Here is a 15,228-nt window from a genome sequence, read left to right on the forward strand (position 1 = left end):
AAAGAATTACCGACTTAGAAAACATAAACTCAGAGGATGAACTGACTCATGTTTTTATAGCCAGAACAAATCAAGATCCTATCAACTTCAGAGAAGCGGTTACTTCAGTTGATAAAGAAAAGTGGCTGGAAGCAATCACTGATGAACTCAAATCCATGGAATCTAACAACGTGTGGGAAATAATAGATCGACCCTCCCTGGATAAAAATGGTATTAAAGTACACACGATAGATTCGAAATGGGTATTCAAAAGGAAACTGGACTCAGAAGGTAAAATAACTTACAAGGCAAGATTAGTTATCAGAGGTTGTAAAGACAGGAGGGAGTATGAACTCAGAGAAACTTATGCCCCAGTATCTTGACTGGCAGTTATCAGAGCAGCACTAGCTATAGTCAACAAATACGACCTAGACGTCTGTCAGATGGATGTGAAGTCCGCTTTCCTAAATGGGACACTAGAAGAAGACATATTTATGGAAATCCCAGAAGGAATAGAGTGCGAAGAAGAATTCAAGAGCAAAAAGGTCTGTCGTCTTAAAAGATCGATTTACGGTCTTCGAATCAGCCCAAAGAGATGGAATAAACGCTTCACCGAAGAAGCAATAAAACTAGGCTTAGAAAAAGACATAAACGAACCTTGTCTTTTTACTTGGCGTAAAAATAATCAGATGATTATTCTAGTACTGTATGTAGATGATATCCTGTTAGCTGGAAATGACGCAAGTAGATTAATGGCAATCAAATCTAAACTCTGTACAACATTTCAGATGAAAGATTTGGGAGAACCAAAACAGTTTCTAGGTATAAAAATTTCCAGAGACCGAAGTCAAAGAATTTTAACACTTTCCCAATCAGAATACACGAAGAAAATTTTGGAAAGATTCAACATGCTTGATAGCAAACCTCAGAGAACTCCAATGGTAACTAGACAAGTAAATAATAGAGAACTTAAAAATTCAGAGCTTACTACTGCAGGAGTAGCGCAGCGGACAAAAGCTCCATATCGAGAGGCAATTGGAAGTCTTCTCTATCTGGCAGGAGCTACCAGACCAGACATTTCATATGCAGTTAATTACCTATCTAGAAGACAATTGGAACCCACTGAAAAAGATTGGAAAGATGTCAAAAGAGTGTTCAGATACATCAGAGGTACTTTAGATATGAGTTTGATATTCAGAGGAAAAGAAGATAACTTATATGCCATGACTGATACCAGCTTCAGAGACTTGGAGGATTCTTCAACAACAGAAGGTTTTATTATAAAGCTTTTTGGAGACACTATAAACTGGAGAAGCCACAAACAATCGTATGAAACTCTCTCTACTTGTCAAGCTGAATATTTAGCTATGAGCGATGCTTGTCAAGAATTGATTTCTCTGGACAAGGCAATCAGAAACATGATAGGAAAAACTTTATACCCAGTAAAAAGAACTCCAAAATGTTGGATGTTTGCTTGAGCAACGCTTCGTCAGTCTTAAGGCCAATATCATCAGGCTCACTTTATTAACACAGAAACCACAAAAAATTTTGTAAATTACAGTGTAGGGCGTCTACTTAGAAATATCTTAACTATATATATATATATAATAACGTAATTAATTGTAAGGAATAGAAATTTTGTATTGTAGCACGTACATTGTAAATTAGTAAATTGTAATTTTCATTGGGAGTATTTTTTATTTTTTATTCGTTTCAGCTTACCAACAGTGTGTTACGATCTTCATAAGAAAATAATAGATCTGATAAACTATTTAATTTTATAATATTTATATGTATATTCCATATTCGACTACTTGCATACAATAATTTTTTGGATATGTTTATGGTTATAGTAGTTTTAGTACTTGGTGGCGCACCTGGTGCAAACCCTATTTTTCTTACTACGGGCACACCACACTCTAAAACGCCCGAAGTAGGAATAGTATATTTCTTACCTAGGGTGAAGAGTATAACTTGCGCGCCCGAAGGGCGCGGTTTTTGTATATTTCTGCCCAAGGTGTGAATGACATTTTTTGTATCAAGGGCGGAAAGTGCAACTTTTCGCCTGTGGGTACACTTCCCGCCCGCCAATTATTTTTCACTCACGGGTGGGAAGAGACATTTTGGTCCTACCGGACCCAAAGTTTGTTCCCTCCCTAGGGTGAAAAATAATTGGCGGGCGGAAAGTGTACCCACAGGCGAAAAGTAGCACTTTCCGCCTTTGATACAAAAAATGTCATTCACACCTTGGGCAGAAATATACAAAAACCGCGCCCTTCGGGCGCGCAAGTTGTACTTTCCGCCCTAGGTAAGAAATATACTATTGTAAGTACTCACCCAACAATGTTAATTACCAATTTTTTTGTGTTTTTTTGTTAATAAAGTGAGACTGATGAGGTTGGCGTTAAGACCAACAAAACGTTGCTCAAAGAAACATCCGCCATTTTGGAGTTTTTATTCCCACTCATTGATTAGCTTTTAAAAGATCGTGTAAGTATCCACTGCCCCTCAAGTCATTATTCAAGTGTCAATATATGTCTAAATGAATACGTATGAATAAGTATGTATATACAAACGTATGGCTGTGAATATGTATACAAATGTATATATGTAAATGTGTATTGTTTGTTGATGGACATGTAAATATGTATAATATGTATAAATATTTATTGCTTATGTAAATATGTATTATATCTGTTAATATGTAATTATGGATCAAAATGTGTTAGATCAATAGATCCTTTTTTATCACTGTATATAATAAAGGTGAGTTTTTTGTGCCTATGGCTTTTTTCTCACATAAAAGTTGTGTTATTCTTGAAGTGATACCTCATATTTTAACCTTTACAGTAAATAGCTTCAGATACTGCATAGCACTGTTGGACATAATATAGATAGTTGATACCTAATGTATCATATTAATATGGTAGTGTATGATATTTTTCTTTTCCAAAAATACGGCTAAATTTAGAATTTGCTTTATGACTAGATAATTATATAACAATGCATGTGTCATTAAGGGAAACACAAATATTAAATGTATGTGTGTGTGTGTCAGTTTATAAACAAAAAAATTAATTATAATCATAAAGTTGCAAATAAACCTTCAAAATGTAATGCAAATTATTCGTATTGCATTAATAGCATAAGCAACAGTAATTAAATCATCCAGAGAGCTTTACAGCTAATTTATGTATTAATGAAATTCTAATAAATAACTGTAGCGCCTGTCAGTAGGTAACCTGGGGTGAACCCTTACGATAGTTTATTGCATGAAATTATGCAATAAATCTTGCAATAAATCTTGCAAAACTTCTTGCAATATACTTTGCATAACACAATGCATAATTTATTGCAACTTATTTTGCATTATTTCTTGCATCATGTCTTGCATAGATTTCGCGATGCAAGAATCATTGCAAGTTTCTCTGCAAGATGTATTGCAAAATATAAGCAAAAATATTTTGAAAAAATCTTCTGAAGTAGGCACGTTATACAGCATTTAACATATACAAATGAATGTCTCTCAAACTAAGAAGACAATGAAATGTAAAAATAGTTATCCAAAAAATCTTGCAGGATGTCTTCCAAAATTTTTTGCTTAACTTTTGCAATTTGAATGCAAATAATTGTGATGTTAGTGCCTTAAATTTTGACCAATTTTTGGGGTGGACTAATTTTTTTTAAACTTCTTTGCAAATATTTTTGTTTAAAACTTTAATCTTATTTATACATTATACAAATATTTCAGTTTTATTACACATAAATTATTAAACAGTTTTTTAATGATTAAAACTTAAATACAAATAATAAAACATTAAAAGTAAGCCTATGCTTTATATTATAATAAAATGGTGTTTCATTGCTTTCGTATGTTTTTAATCATAATGATGTATTGCTTTAGTATTGAAAATACTATTTTACAATGTATATCTAGTCTGTTTCAATTTTATTCACAAGCGGAAAAATACAAAATTTGTCAACGTACGCTATCTTAACGCACTTAGACTGTACATCGAACGCGTGACAGCAGTATAAATTATTTGTTTCTTCTGCTACATAAGAGTATGCGGCTGATGAAAATACGTTACTCCTGCACAATACTTCATTTTCACAGATAGCCATTTTGGTACCAAGAAGTACAATCGTGCTATTCTCCGATTTTGTTGTTACACACAGAACATGTGTAACTGTAAAAATAGTCTTATCGTTTGTCAAAACTACACTGTTATTTCTTTTTTTTAATCGCTGGTATGAATTTACATGAATTAAAGTATGTTTTACAATACATCGATTGTAAGATTTGCAATTTACCTCGATAGTTTCTCCAAGCAATTTTTCGACAACAAACGTTTGAAGCCCCAGTAACATTATGTTTTTTCCACTGCCAAATAAGTGTAAATCTTCTTGATATTCGATACAATTTTTTACGTGACACTCATTCATCAAATTTATAAAAAAAGACACTGTTTTTTCATTACAATTTGGGTTACTGAAAACACTGGTATTATTTTTGAGGTACCTTAATCTAAAATATGCTTTACAAATCTGTTCTGGAACGCACTGCGTGCCAGAGAATAAATTTTTAATTACAGCGTTGAAACCTTCAAATGGAAATGTTGACCACGCCCACAAAGCTCCGTATCTATGTATATATTCAGGAAAGTGGGTCAACAAATGCACATTGAATTCCATGTACTCCTTTCCGTATAATTTAGTGATATCACGTACAAATTCGTGTAAAGCTGATTTAGCATGGGAAAATTGTTCAGGAGAAATTTTTTCTCTTAAAAATGTACTTAATGCTGTAACAAACTTATTCCAATGTTTTACGTACTTGTTGTCTAACAAGCCAATTAGACATGGAACGGAATAATAAATAACAAAATTTTTCCATTCACTAGCTTTTAATTTGTTTGTTACTGGTTGGGGTCTTCTAGTTATTTCGCAAGGAACTCTTATCGACATTAACCTTGTATTGAATTCTTCTACTTTATTGCCTAAATAGTAAGCTTTGTTAGAGTTTTTTGAATCAAACCAAGCTGAACAGAATAATTTAGCAACACCAAGCAAACAACTGTGTAAGTAATCAGGTGGAAATGATTTGATTATGTCAAATGAAGGTAAAAGTGATACAAGGGAAGGACCCTTGACCCCTTTTACTTTTTTACCTCCAGTAGCTTTTCTAACATAAAAATCATGTTCCATTTTATTACGCCGCTGCGCTATACGATAGTCGTAAACTCTTGTGTGACCTCGACCTATGGCAATTTGCTTACCTTTATGATAGCAATAGGAACAGCCATAACGACCGTTGAATTGAATCATATTTTGTACCATAGGTCTAGCAACTGAGTCTATCGTACATAGAATAAGATGAACTTTTGCAGATATCGTATCTTTCTCAACAAAACGCGTGAATTTCAAGCCATTTTCTTGAAGCTCAATCAGTTCATTAATAAATGGTTGTAAGTACATATTCATATTTGGCTTCTTAGTACCTTCCCATAAACCACAAATTAAAATTGAATTTTTTCGTATACGATACGGAAGTTCATTAATTGACACCAATATAGGCCATAAACTTCTTTTGGAGCTTTTGAAATAATTCACTCCGTCGACGTTAAACTGAATAGTAATATCATTGTCTTTTATAAGATAATTATCCCGTAAGTGCTTATAGACGTTACTATTTGTCACATCACAATGATCAATATCTTTCCTTAAATGTTGACTTATATTACTACTCAATAAATCTTGCAACTGCTTCTTTAATGGAATGTATAAAAAACAGGATCCTTCGGCTTTGAGTTCTTTTTTATTATACTGTTTTTCGCAATGCGAGCAAGTTGCTTGATGATTTTCATTTAGTTGTAATAGTAAATTACAGGAAGAACAGAAAAAATGTTCTTGAAGCTCACAATCTGGGAATGACTTTAAAAATCGATATTTAGACTTGTACACTGGGGTTGGAAAATGCAGATCCAACAAGTCTAGTTGACTTTTTAGACAAATTTGAGACCAATTGTACCTTAAAGCCATTGCCATTATTAGATGCTCACTTTCTTTTCAGCTTAGTTTACTACCAAGCACTATGGGAGACCATTCCTGCAACATAATAACATACATATTAGCATTTGTGCTACTTTTAACATCTTAAGTTAGGATCCTAAAACGTCACGTGACCTGTCCATAAGACCTATGACCTATATGTATATTGTCGCAGACGTGACTTGGTTCAGTCAAGACAGCGCCCACGTATTGGCTCATCGGCGTAAAACTGACTATACAATAGAGTGCACCTAAGCATTTAACTACAATATTTCAGACTCTTTAATCCATTTATTCAAAAAATCGGAATTACCTGCTCCCCATCTACACGAGATCCCCTGAAGCTTGTTCCGTAACAATATGGAGATTCGGCGTATCACGATACCCTTAGCGATACGACGACACGAAGGGGTGTCTTTGAAAGTTGTTTTTGTGCTGCGCGGCTTGTGGTGAAATATAGTCATGCCACAGTAATATTGAGGTAATAATAAATAATGTACACTGTGTGGCTCTGACTGATTTTTCTCTATGGCCCCCTCAGAATTTTTATGACACTCAGTGTCACTCAATCAATTCAGTATCGCAGAAAAACGTCGTTCTTCAAACACTATCATTAATTATTGTCAGTTCACAGTAATAATTACCTCAACAACCTTAACATGATAAAAACACAAAAAAATCAGAAATTTAAATATGCAAAAAGGTGTGTAGAATTTTATAACGTATACATTTATTTAAAGCATGGAAAACTTTTTTTTATATTGTAATATCATTAAAACGGCACGGACCATACTTTTATTTCATTGGAAGATGAATTATAGTTACATTTGATAGTTACAGATGAGGCTGGAAAATTGGTTGGTGCACAGTGTCACTTGTGTTCAGAGAAACTTGCTGGGCACTCTTCTAAGGCCTTAGCATCTCACAGGTAAATTATTTGATCAAAGTATTTTGAAGTGAAAATTATACTTTTTAAGTTAATGACCATAGTATTTTTAATACACCTGTTTTAAAAAGAAATGTATGGTATCTCTTTTGTAAAAAAATTTTTAATGTTTTCATTTTTCCAGGAATGCTTGTTTGAAAAGGAGAGCAATGTTAGGCCAACAGTCAAACAATAACAGTGTTTTAGTTAACTGCTTACCTGTGGATGATGTAGATAATACAGCTTCCTCATCAATTACATTAAATGTGCATCAGTCACCAGCTGGAGTTAATACATTTTTAGAGTCAAGAAGGCCAGTGAATGTTTTTAAATCACCTTCATCAAATGGTGCACTCAATAATACAGCTGGTGATGAAAGTGACGGTAACATTGGTAATATGTTTCCTCTCAATCGAAAGTAAGTTAAAATGCATAATTGATTTAAATAAATTATATATTATAATACAATTACACGAACACAATCATGATTATCCTGTCAACGAACATCAGGTGAGATCTCACCTAAGATCTCAGGTGACTATCTCATTCCTACATCTCACCTGAGATCTCAGCTGAGATTGTATAAAACGTGTACTTGATTGAAAAAAAATAAATTAAAAATCAATTTTACAGTATTCAAAGCTGCTCCGTTAGTGATACCATTTGGATGATACATCAAAAAACACATCTTTAAAGGTCTTACATGTCGATTTTTAAATATTAAATTAATTTATTTTTAATTTTCAGGTGAGATCTTATCTAAGATCAAGCTCTTGAGATCTCATTTGAGAATTAAAGAAATTTATTTTATTTTCTAAAATTCATGTAAAACACTTTAAAAGATGTGTTTTTTGATATAACATCAAAATAATATCTGACCACTGGGGCAGCTTAGAATACAGTAAAATTGATTTTTAATTGGTTTTTGTTTTTGTAAGGCCACTTTTTTTTAAATCATGGTTGATTTCTCAGGTAAGATTTTGATATTAGATCTCCGGTGACATCTCACCTGATTGTCGTAGACAGGGTACACACATACCAACTAAGTTTCACTCAATCGACACAATGTGTGCTGGCGCATATCGTTTCATGCCCTCCAGGTTTATGCTTGGAGCAAATTGTATGAAATATTGACAACGAATAATAAGTAATAATTTAATATAAGTATCTGAGTACAATCGGTGTTGTAACTAAAAAGGCATGGCAGTGGTCTTCACTGCAGACATAATGCTGAAGTTTCATACATTCTAGTTAAATTTCATATTTTAAGATTCAGAGTTCTATGATAGGAAATATATGCTTACATGTTACAATTTTATCATTATAATTATTAGGACCGCAGCCACACAAGACCTTATAAAGTATAAAATTAAAAATTTACCGGAACAACAATAAATATTTAGCAAAAGTACGATACACGGAAAATAAGATTTAAAAATTAGCACGACGTTGCTTCAAACAATCGTATCCTGATTTTTTCTTTAATTTAATTGTACTTTAATCGTGGTTATTGAATCCAAATTCCATCCAAATTTTTTATCACGAGTTTTACATATTTATGTTTAATCGACTATTCTGAATAATAGACAAAACTACTATAAAACTATTATAAATAGAAAAATATAAATAAATAGAAAACTATTATAAATAGAAAATAATTCTTTTCAAATGCAACTATTTCTAAACTTGAATTTTAATTTCTTTTTAAAATTATGTTTAAAAAAAAAAAAAATTAATAATAATAATTAGTATTTGCGTCATGAAGAATTTCTGAAACTTGAAAGATAAAGAAAATATGAAATTAAAATAAAAAAACAAATGAATGAATTTTAAGACACACTTGACTAAGAAATATAGTCGTGAAAACTATTTGAAACAAGTTGTAACTTGCACTTGGTATACGAAAAATCATCTCAGAAATGGAATAATTCGATAAAAAATTGTCTCATAAAAAACCAGTGGTCAGTGGAGTATCCAAGTATGAAGTTATACATCTCTGGCAGATAAATGTATAAATGTAGATATATCTTTTACGAAACGATGTATTAAATGACACGCGACAATTTATCGAAGGTGATACAACTGTCCTTGAAATTTGGATATTTGCTACTTAGTGTAGTTTTAATAAATATTTAATAAATAAAAAAGTTATACAGAATAATATATCAAAAACAACTTTCTAGACATAAAATTTCTAACGTCGTGCTCTTATTTGTCACATGCGCTCACATACTTATTCTTATATTTAAAAGAAGGGCTTAAAAGTATTGAAAAAATATTTTTATTAATAAATGATTATTCAATCATATGAAACAAACGATTAACACACTGTTAATAAGATATATTGCAAGCATGATAATGTATGTATAGTAAATGATTAATAATCATATCAACGTACCACTTTTTGTGTTTGATTTAAAAAAAATATGACATGTCACGATATGAAAGAATCACTAAAAATTGTATCTATAAGGAATGGATTTGTAGAAATCGACCCATTTTTTCGTACAATACAATACTGTAAGATAAACAGATTAAATTTTTAAATAAATGCACAAGTGGATTTTACAATAAAATAAAAAACTAAGGGGTTGAGAATGCGTAAAAGCATTCATGTAAGTACATTCATACGAGTAATATAACGAGCGAGTATCAAAAAAGTGGCCGCCAGAGGGCAGAATGTAGCTCGGCTTGCTACAGTGGGTCCAGCAACAGTGCGGCAGATAGCCGCCATTTACAGCACATGTCAGTAGCGGTCAATTTGAAATTACGTAATTTGTCATTTCAATGATTTTATATTTTTTGGCCCCATATACACTATAAAGTTCTATCATGCATGAGAAATGAGCTAATACGAATACGAAATAAATTTAAACATTTGAATGAGGAAATTTTCATGGATAAAAGCTGAATTAGCTTATAAATAACATTTCACATCACCACACCAGAGGGCCATTCTACAATTGCCCTTTTCCTCCACTGCGCACGTGCGCAGGGGCAGCACAATTACAGAAGAGGCCCTGCAACGATTTCGGTACATGACTGCACATCTATATATACTGGAAAATAGTGGGAGGTGCTGAAAATGGCAGAGCCAATCAGGACCACGTGACCCTTTCTGCCGCACTATCCCTGGACCCACTGTACGGCTTGCCAACCCCCACTTTTCTCCCTCACTAAACTACGACAATGTATATGCGTGTACTGTGTATATAATATACTATTATAGCAGAAAGCATAAGAGCTGACAATACAACAGCAACAGCAGCAAAAGCAGTACATTTACATATCAAAACATAAATATGTCTTCGCTTGGTTCGTATATAAAAAAACAAAAAACTCAATTTTTTTCATAAAAAATCAATCTAGAGAATATATCCAACAAATAACACATCAGGTTAATGGATGACATTGCTGTCCTTAGCTTAACCTAAAAATCTTTGTTACTTATCGATGAGCTTCTTTTTCCTGCCCAAAATTAAAGCATTTTTTTTTCAAGAGCTCTTGAAATTGCTTTAAAGTAAGTTTTCCGTATTAGCTTTCATCTTGCATTTTAAAAGGAACGCGCTGCTAATACTTTGCTTTTGTTGACAAGCTGATTGCTGAGTCAGCTGATAATACATTAGCTTGTTAAGTTGACCAATACAATTTTATACATAATATTTACTGTACGTATAGCCTATATCAGTATGCACAAACATACAGTATCCGCAATATACACGAATACATTATCCTAGTGTTACTGAGGGAAAATAGTGGGGGTTTGCTAGCCGAGCTACATGCTGCCCTCTGGTAGCCAGTTTTTTGATACTCCCTCATTGCCAGCGTTGCTGCATATTTGTGATTTCCTCACCTCTCTGAACTTTCTCCTCGCTAACTGTGATGGACAATGATGAACAATGAAAATAAATAAATAGATTTATAGAATGTCATATAAATAAACCATCAGTAAAAAAAATATTGAAAAATAAGAAACTGCTTGAAAGAATTTCGAAAAAAATAAAAAAAATTTATAAACAATTATTCATATATGTATTTCTTTTGAAATTAACGAATTATTAGAAATAAAATAAATGTTTATTAACGTATAGAAATACTGCTACTAAAAAACATTTTTCGAAGTTTTGAAAAAAATTACTTAATTATACCTTGACATGATCAACTGTGTACAATAAATTATACATTTTAAACGAATTAATTATTACACAGTAAATTTATATTTAAATTGAAAATAAGTTTGAATAATTTAAGAAAAGTAAAAGGTATCCTCCTTTCAGGCATAGCTCATGGTTGAGTGAATGTCGTGATAGGTTAGTATGAAAAAGGTCGTAAGTTTAAGCCCGGTGAAAAGTGTGGTTTTTTTCTTAGGAATGAAAATAAAAAATTTATTTGTGTCACTTATTTCTCAATCCCGGGATCGTAAACGAAAGTAAAAATTAACGATTCCATTAAAAAATTTTTTGAAGGAGAAACATTGAAATCCTTGACTCACTCTTGTGCATGTATAGTGCGCCTACAGAAGTAAAACTCTAAAAATTGTGATTAGCAGTGTAGGCGATGACATGTAAATAGCTGATTTTCTTCTGATTGACATAAACTTACACAGTGAACTCATGTTTATGTATATCACTTAAATCATGCGTAGTAAATGGTACCCCAACAGAAAAAATTAATGTAAGAAAACGTAACAAACCATAAATTTCTGTGATACTGTGTTGGATTTCGGACCACTGTTACAGTTTTTTACGTTTTGTTACGTTTGATTATAGTCTACTACAACTCAATACAATACCTTACAACTCGTTACGTTTTATTATGATTCTAAAAAGGCTCTTGAATCTCGTGATAATGCAACTGTAATAAACTCTAATAAATCGTAAGGAAATGTTGTCATCTGTAATATTTTGTAACAGCTGACATTTTGTGGCAGTTTATTACACTTTTTTACATTTTATTATAATTTATAACTTTTAGACACATTTTCTTACATTTTCGAATAAAATTTACTATTAATGAAGAAAAATCGAGTAACTATTATAAAAAATTAATAGTGTGATAGTATATGATAAATCATGACAAAACGTAACAAAACATAATGAAATGTAAGAAACGTCCGAAATCCATGAGAATATTACAGTTTCTTACATTTTCTTACGTTTTCTTGCGGGTCATGGCATATGACTACACATGTTTACTTTTTTTTACACTTAGTTACTATTTCAAATTTTCGCTGGGGTAATATTTGAGATATTTTTCTATACAACATATTGTTCTACGGTATGATAAATTATCCTAATATTGAATAATATTTATCTTAAAACTAACATATACCTGATCCGTAAATTGTAGGTGCACTTATTTATTATGTTATTCAGATTAATAGTATTTAGTAGTAAATAGATAATTTTAAGTCATAGCCCACACTTTCCATTTGAAGTTATGATGAGACCGGCGATCCTGAATTGGTTCCTGGTTCATTTCTCCAGATATAATCATTATGGAGTTGGTTCCCAGCTCATTAGAATTCATACAGGAGTTGATTCCCGGCCATAAAAAATGATGTGTAATGTCTTTCATACTAATACGTTCAATATTTTTTCCGTAACACTTTCTTCAGGCTCCGGACTGATAGTAATTTTGACGAGTTTGTCACTAATATCTCGCCAATTTTGAACGGCTTCGTCCACTTGTTCATGTTCGTGTTGATTACTTGATGTTTCAACGATGTCCTTTGCTTCATTATAGGACCCCTTTTCAAATTTTTTTCGAAATCCAAAATTGTACTTATTAACACGCAAAATCGTTTTTTCTTTTTCACTGAGATGTATTTCCATTTTACACAATAAAAAGATTACTTGTAAACTAATCAAATACTACAGCTGCTTTTTTACGTGCTAAAATAACACGAGTATTTTTTTTTCTGATTTTGGGAACCAACTCCATAACGGCCGATGAGACAATTTTTTTTCTCTCTCTCTCTCTCTCTCTCTCTCGCCACACACGAGCAGTCGTTTTCGCAGATGGCTATGCGGTTTTGGGACCTTGTACCGGCGCGTATCCGTTTATCCGAAACTTTAAATGAATTTAAGAGTTCTTTGTACAGGCGATTATTAGTCGAGGCCGATGGCATGGTATGAAAAATGAAAAATAAAATAAAAATTATTCGTTACTATTCATAAATATGAAATTTGGCAAAGTGCGTAGCTATTTTTGTTTAACTGTATGTTATTTAAATGCCTATAATTTATTGTAAACTAGCACCATATCTAATAGATGCAATCTATTGTACTTATGTTTATGTAGTTCAATTGCTAATATGTTACACTTAAGTTTTTACCCTATACTTGTTACACTTATTGCTGTTACTGTACTTCTTTATTTATGTATTACTTGGTGTGTTGCCATTCGGGTGTTTCACCCTTGGCATTAATAAATTCGTTTACAATCTAAAAAAAACTCTGTTTGTGTGTGTGTGTGTGTGTGTGTGTGTGTTTGTGTGTGTGGTCAGTTGTATCTCACAATTCCCTCAACCAAATTGAATCTGATGATCCTTAAAAAAGTGATTGGAATAAATGTCCGCGTTTTTTATTGGCTGCCACTATGTTGATCTAAAAAAGGCAGGACCAATCGTATAAAGGGAAAAACTATGTATAACTGGACACATATATCGATGGTGCTACGTATAAGGACTTGGGGAAGAAGGTTCGAAATTTATATTTTCGTCATCCTCAACAGTAAAGTTTGTTGTTTACGCCCACTTAGTAGGACGTAATGCGACAAATGTACGGCCGCTGGATCTCTTTACGTCCGCTGAGCGAGGCCCTTCTACGAGGTCCGTGTTCTCGGACAGCACAGCAAATTTCTAAATCTATATATATATGGGATGTATAACGATTATCTGTATCTATATGTATATGATTGCCACGTGATTTTTTTTTTTTTTTTTTTCACGGCCAGATGCATGTGCATATCGTCTTTCCAGTGCCTTTTCCTATTACCTATCTGCCTTTGTCGTTGCGTTGAGTCGAATCGCGCCTATATTAATTATAGCGTTGCCTGGTTTTTTACCTTTTCTTACTTATCGTTTACCGTATAATCCGTTTTTCGTCTCTTGTGCACATGTACTCGAAATTAACATTAAATGCTTTCACAAACTTTATTTTAAATTCAGAGTTACTTATAGGTGATAGTGAGCAAATTTCCATTGTTATTGGACTGTTACTTTGAAAGTCTCGCGCTTTATATGAAAAAGGACTTATTCAATACGTTAAAACCTATATTAACCTATCCAACAAACTTTCCTATATGGGATGACGAAAAATCGTGTACGTCACTCGGCCGTAAGGTGTCTGATGGACGGCTGCGTGAAGGTGTCGCCCGAGGCGAAGCCGTAATATACGAATATATACTAGTAAGGTTTCGCCCTCCTGTGCGCTCCGCGCGCCAATCCCCCACTACCTTGACCCAAAAGAAGAGTCTTTAAATTTTATGATACAATATTTTTTTATCGTATGAAAAACACTTATAAGGAAAAAAAGCTTTTAATTAATTAGACAATCTAAAATATAACTATCTCTTTGCAAAAAAAAGTGAGAAAACATTATTTTTTCTTAAAAATCACCATATAAAGCTTTATTATTATACTACTTGATAAATTTAACTAAAAAATAGTATTAGAAGGAATATAATGGTTCATTACGATCATTTTAAGTATAGGCTATATATATGATAATTTCTTTATAAATTTAATATTTCTTTCCAAACTACATTTTGAATTTCAAATTTGTTATCTGATTCATTTTGAATAAAAATATTGTTCGGATTTCGAACTCTTGGAAAAGCTATATATGCGTGACTGTGAAAAAATATGATTTTTAAAAATATATTCCAACATTATCAGAACTTTGAACCTGAGCTTTATTAACTGTCATTGAAAATTTGAGTACCAAAGAAAGTTGTTTTTGGTAAAGTATAAATGGTAGTGAAGAAGAACTCCCTGTGTTGAAAGATATTCTATAAATAAAAACTTTTTCTCCCTTTTTCCTTCTTGTTATTATTTCTGCTTTAATTAAATGTTGTATTTAAATAGTTTATTGAAACGTAGTCTTGTAGCATTACATAATCCATCTGATATACTCAAGTTTCGGATTCCCAGTAAAAAATTTATAGCTATTATTACACCTATAAATTATAGTTATAATTAAAGCTATAATTACCTATATAACAGCTATAATAACCTGTACAATACATAACATCAAAACTAGGAGCTTGGA

General features: G+C 32.3%; 1 protein-coding gene across 1 annotated transcript; it reads right to left on the reverse strand.

The window, feature by feature from the left end:
• Positions 1–3,328: 3,328 nt before the first annotated feature.
• Positions 3,329–6,072, reverse strand: LOC149373593 (uncharacterized). The gene is made up of 2 exons (XM_089596920.1): positions 4,952–6,072; positions 3,329–3,407 (listed from the first exon to the last, which is right to left on the reverse strand). The coding sequence occupies exons 1-2, from the start codon at positions 6,025–6,027 to the stop codon at positions 3,329–3,331; spliced, it is 1,155 nt and encodes a 384-aa protein (XP_089453046.1). The 5' UTR covers positions 6,028–6,072.
• Between the last annotated feature and the right edge of the window lie 9,156 nt (positions 6,073–15,228).

This window comes from Copidosoma floridanum, unplaced genomic scaffold (assembly GCF_036245765.1).
Source record: "Copidosoma floridanum isolate Cflo_tuat_1 unplaced genomic scaffold, Cflo_Japanese_pri ptg000030l, whole genome shotgun sequence".
Lineage (NCBI taxonomy): Eukaryota > Metazoa > Arthropoda > Insecta > Hymenoptera > Encyrtidae > Copidosoma > Copidosoma floridanum.

Coding starts and splice junctions, on each gene's coding strand:
- LOC149373593 (XM_089596920.1), bottom strand. CDS start 6,027: ATGGCAATGGCTTTAAGGTACAATTGGTCTCAAATTTGTCTAAAAAGT. Junction 3,408..4,951: donor GTAGAAGAATTCAATACAAG/GTTAATGTCGAT, acceptor TACATCTTGCAG/AGAAACTTGCAATGATTCTT.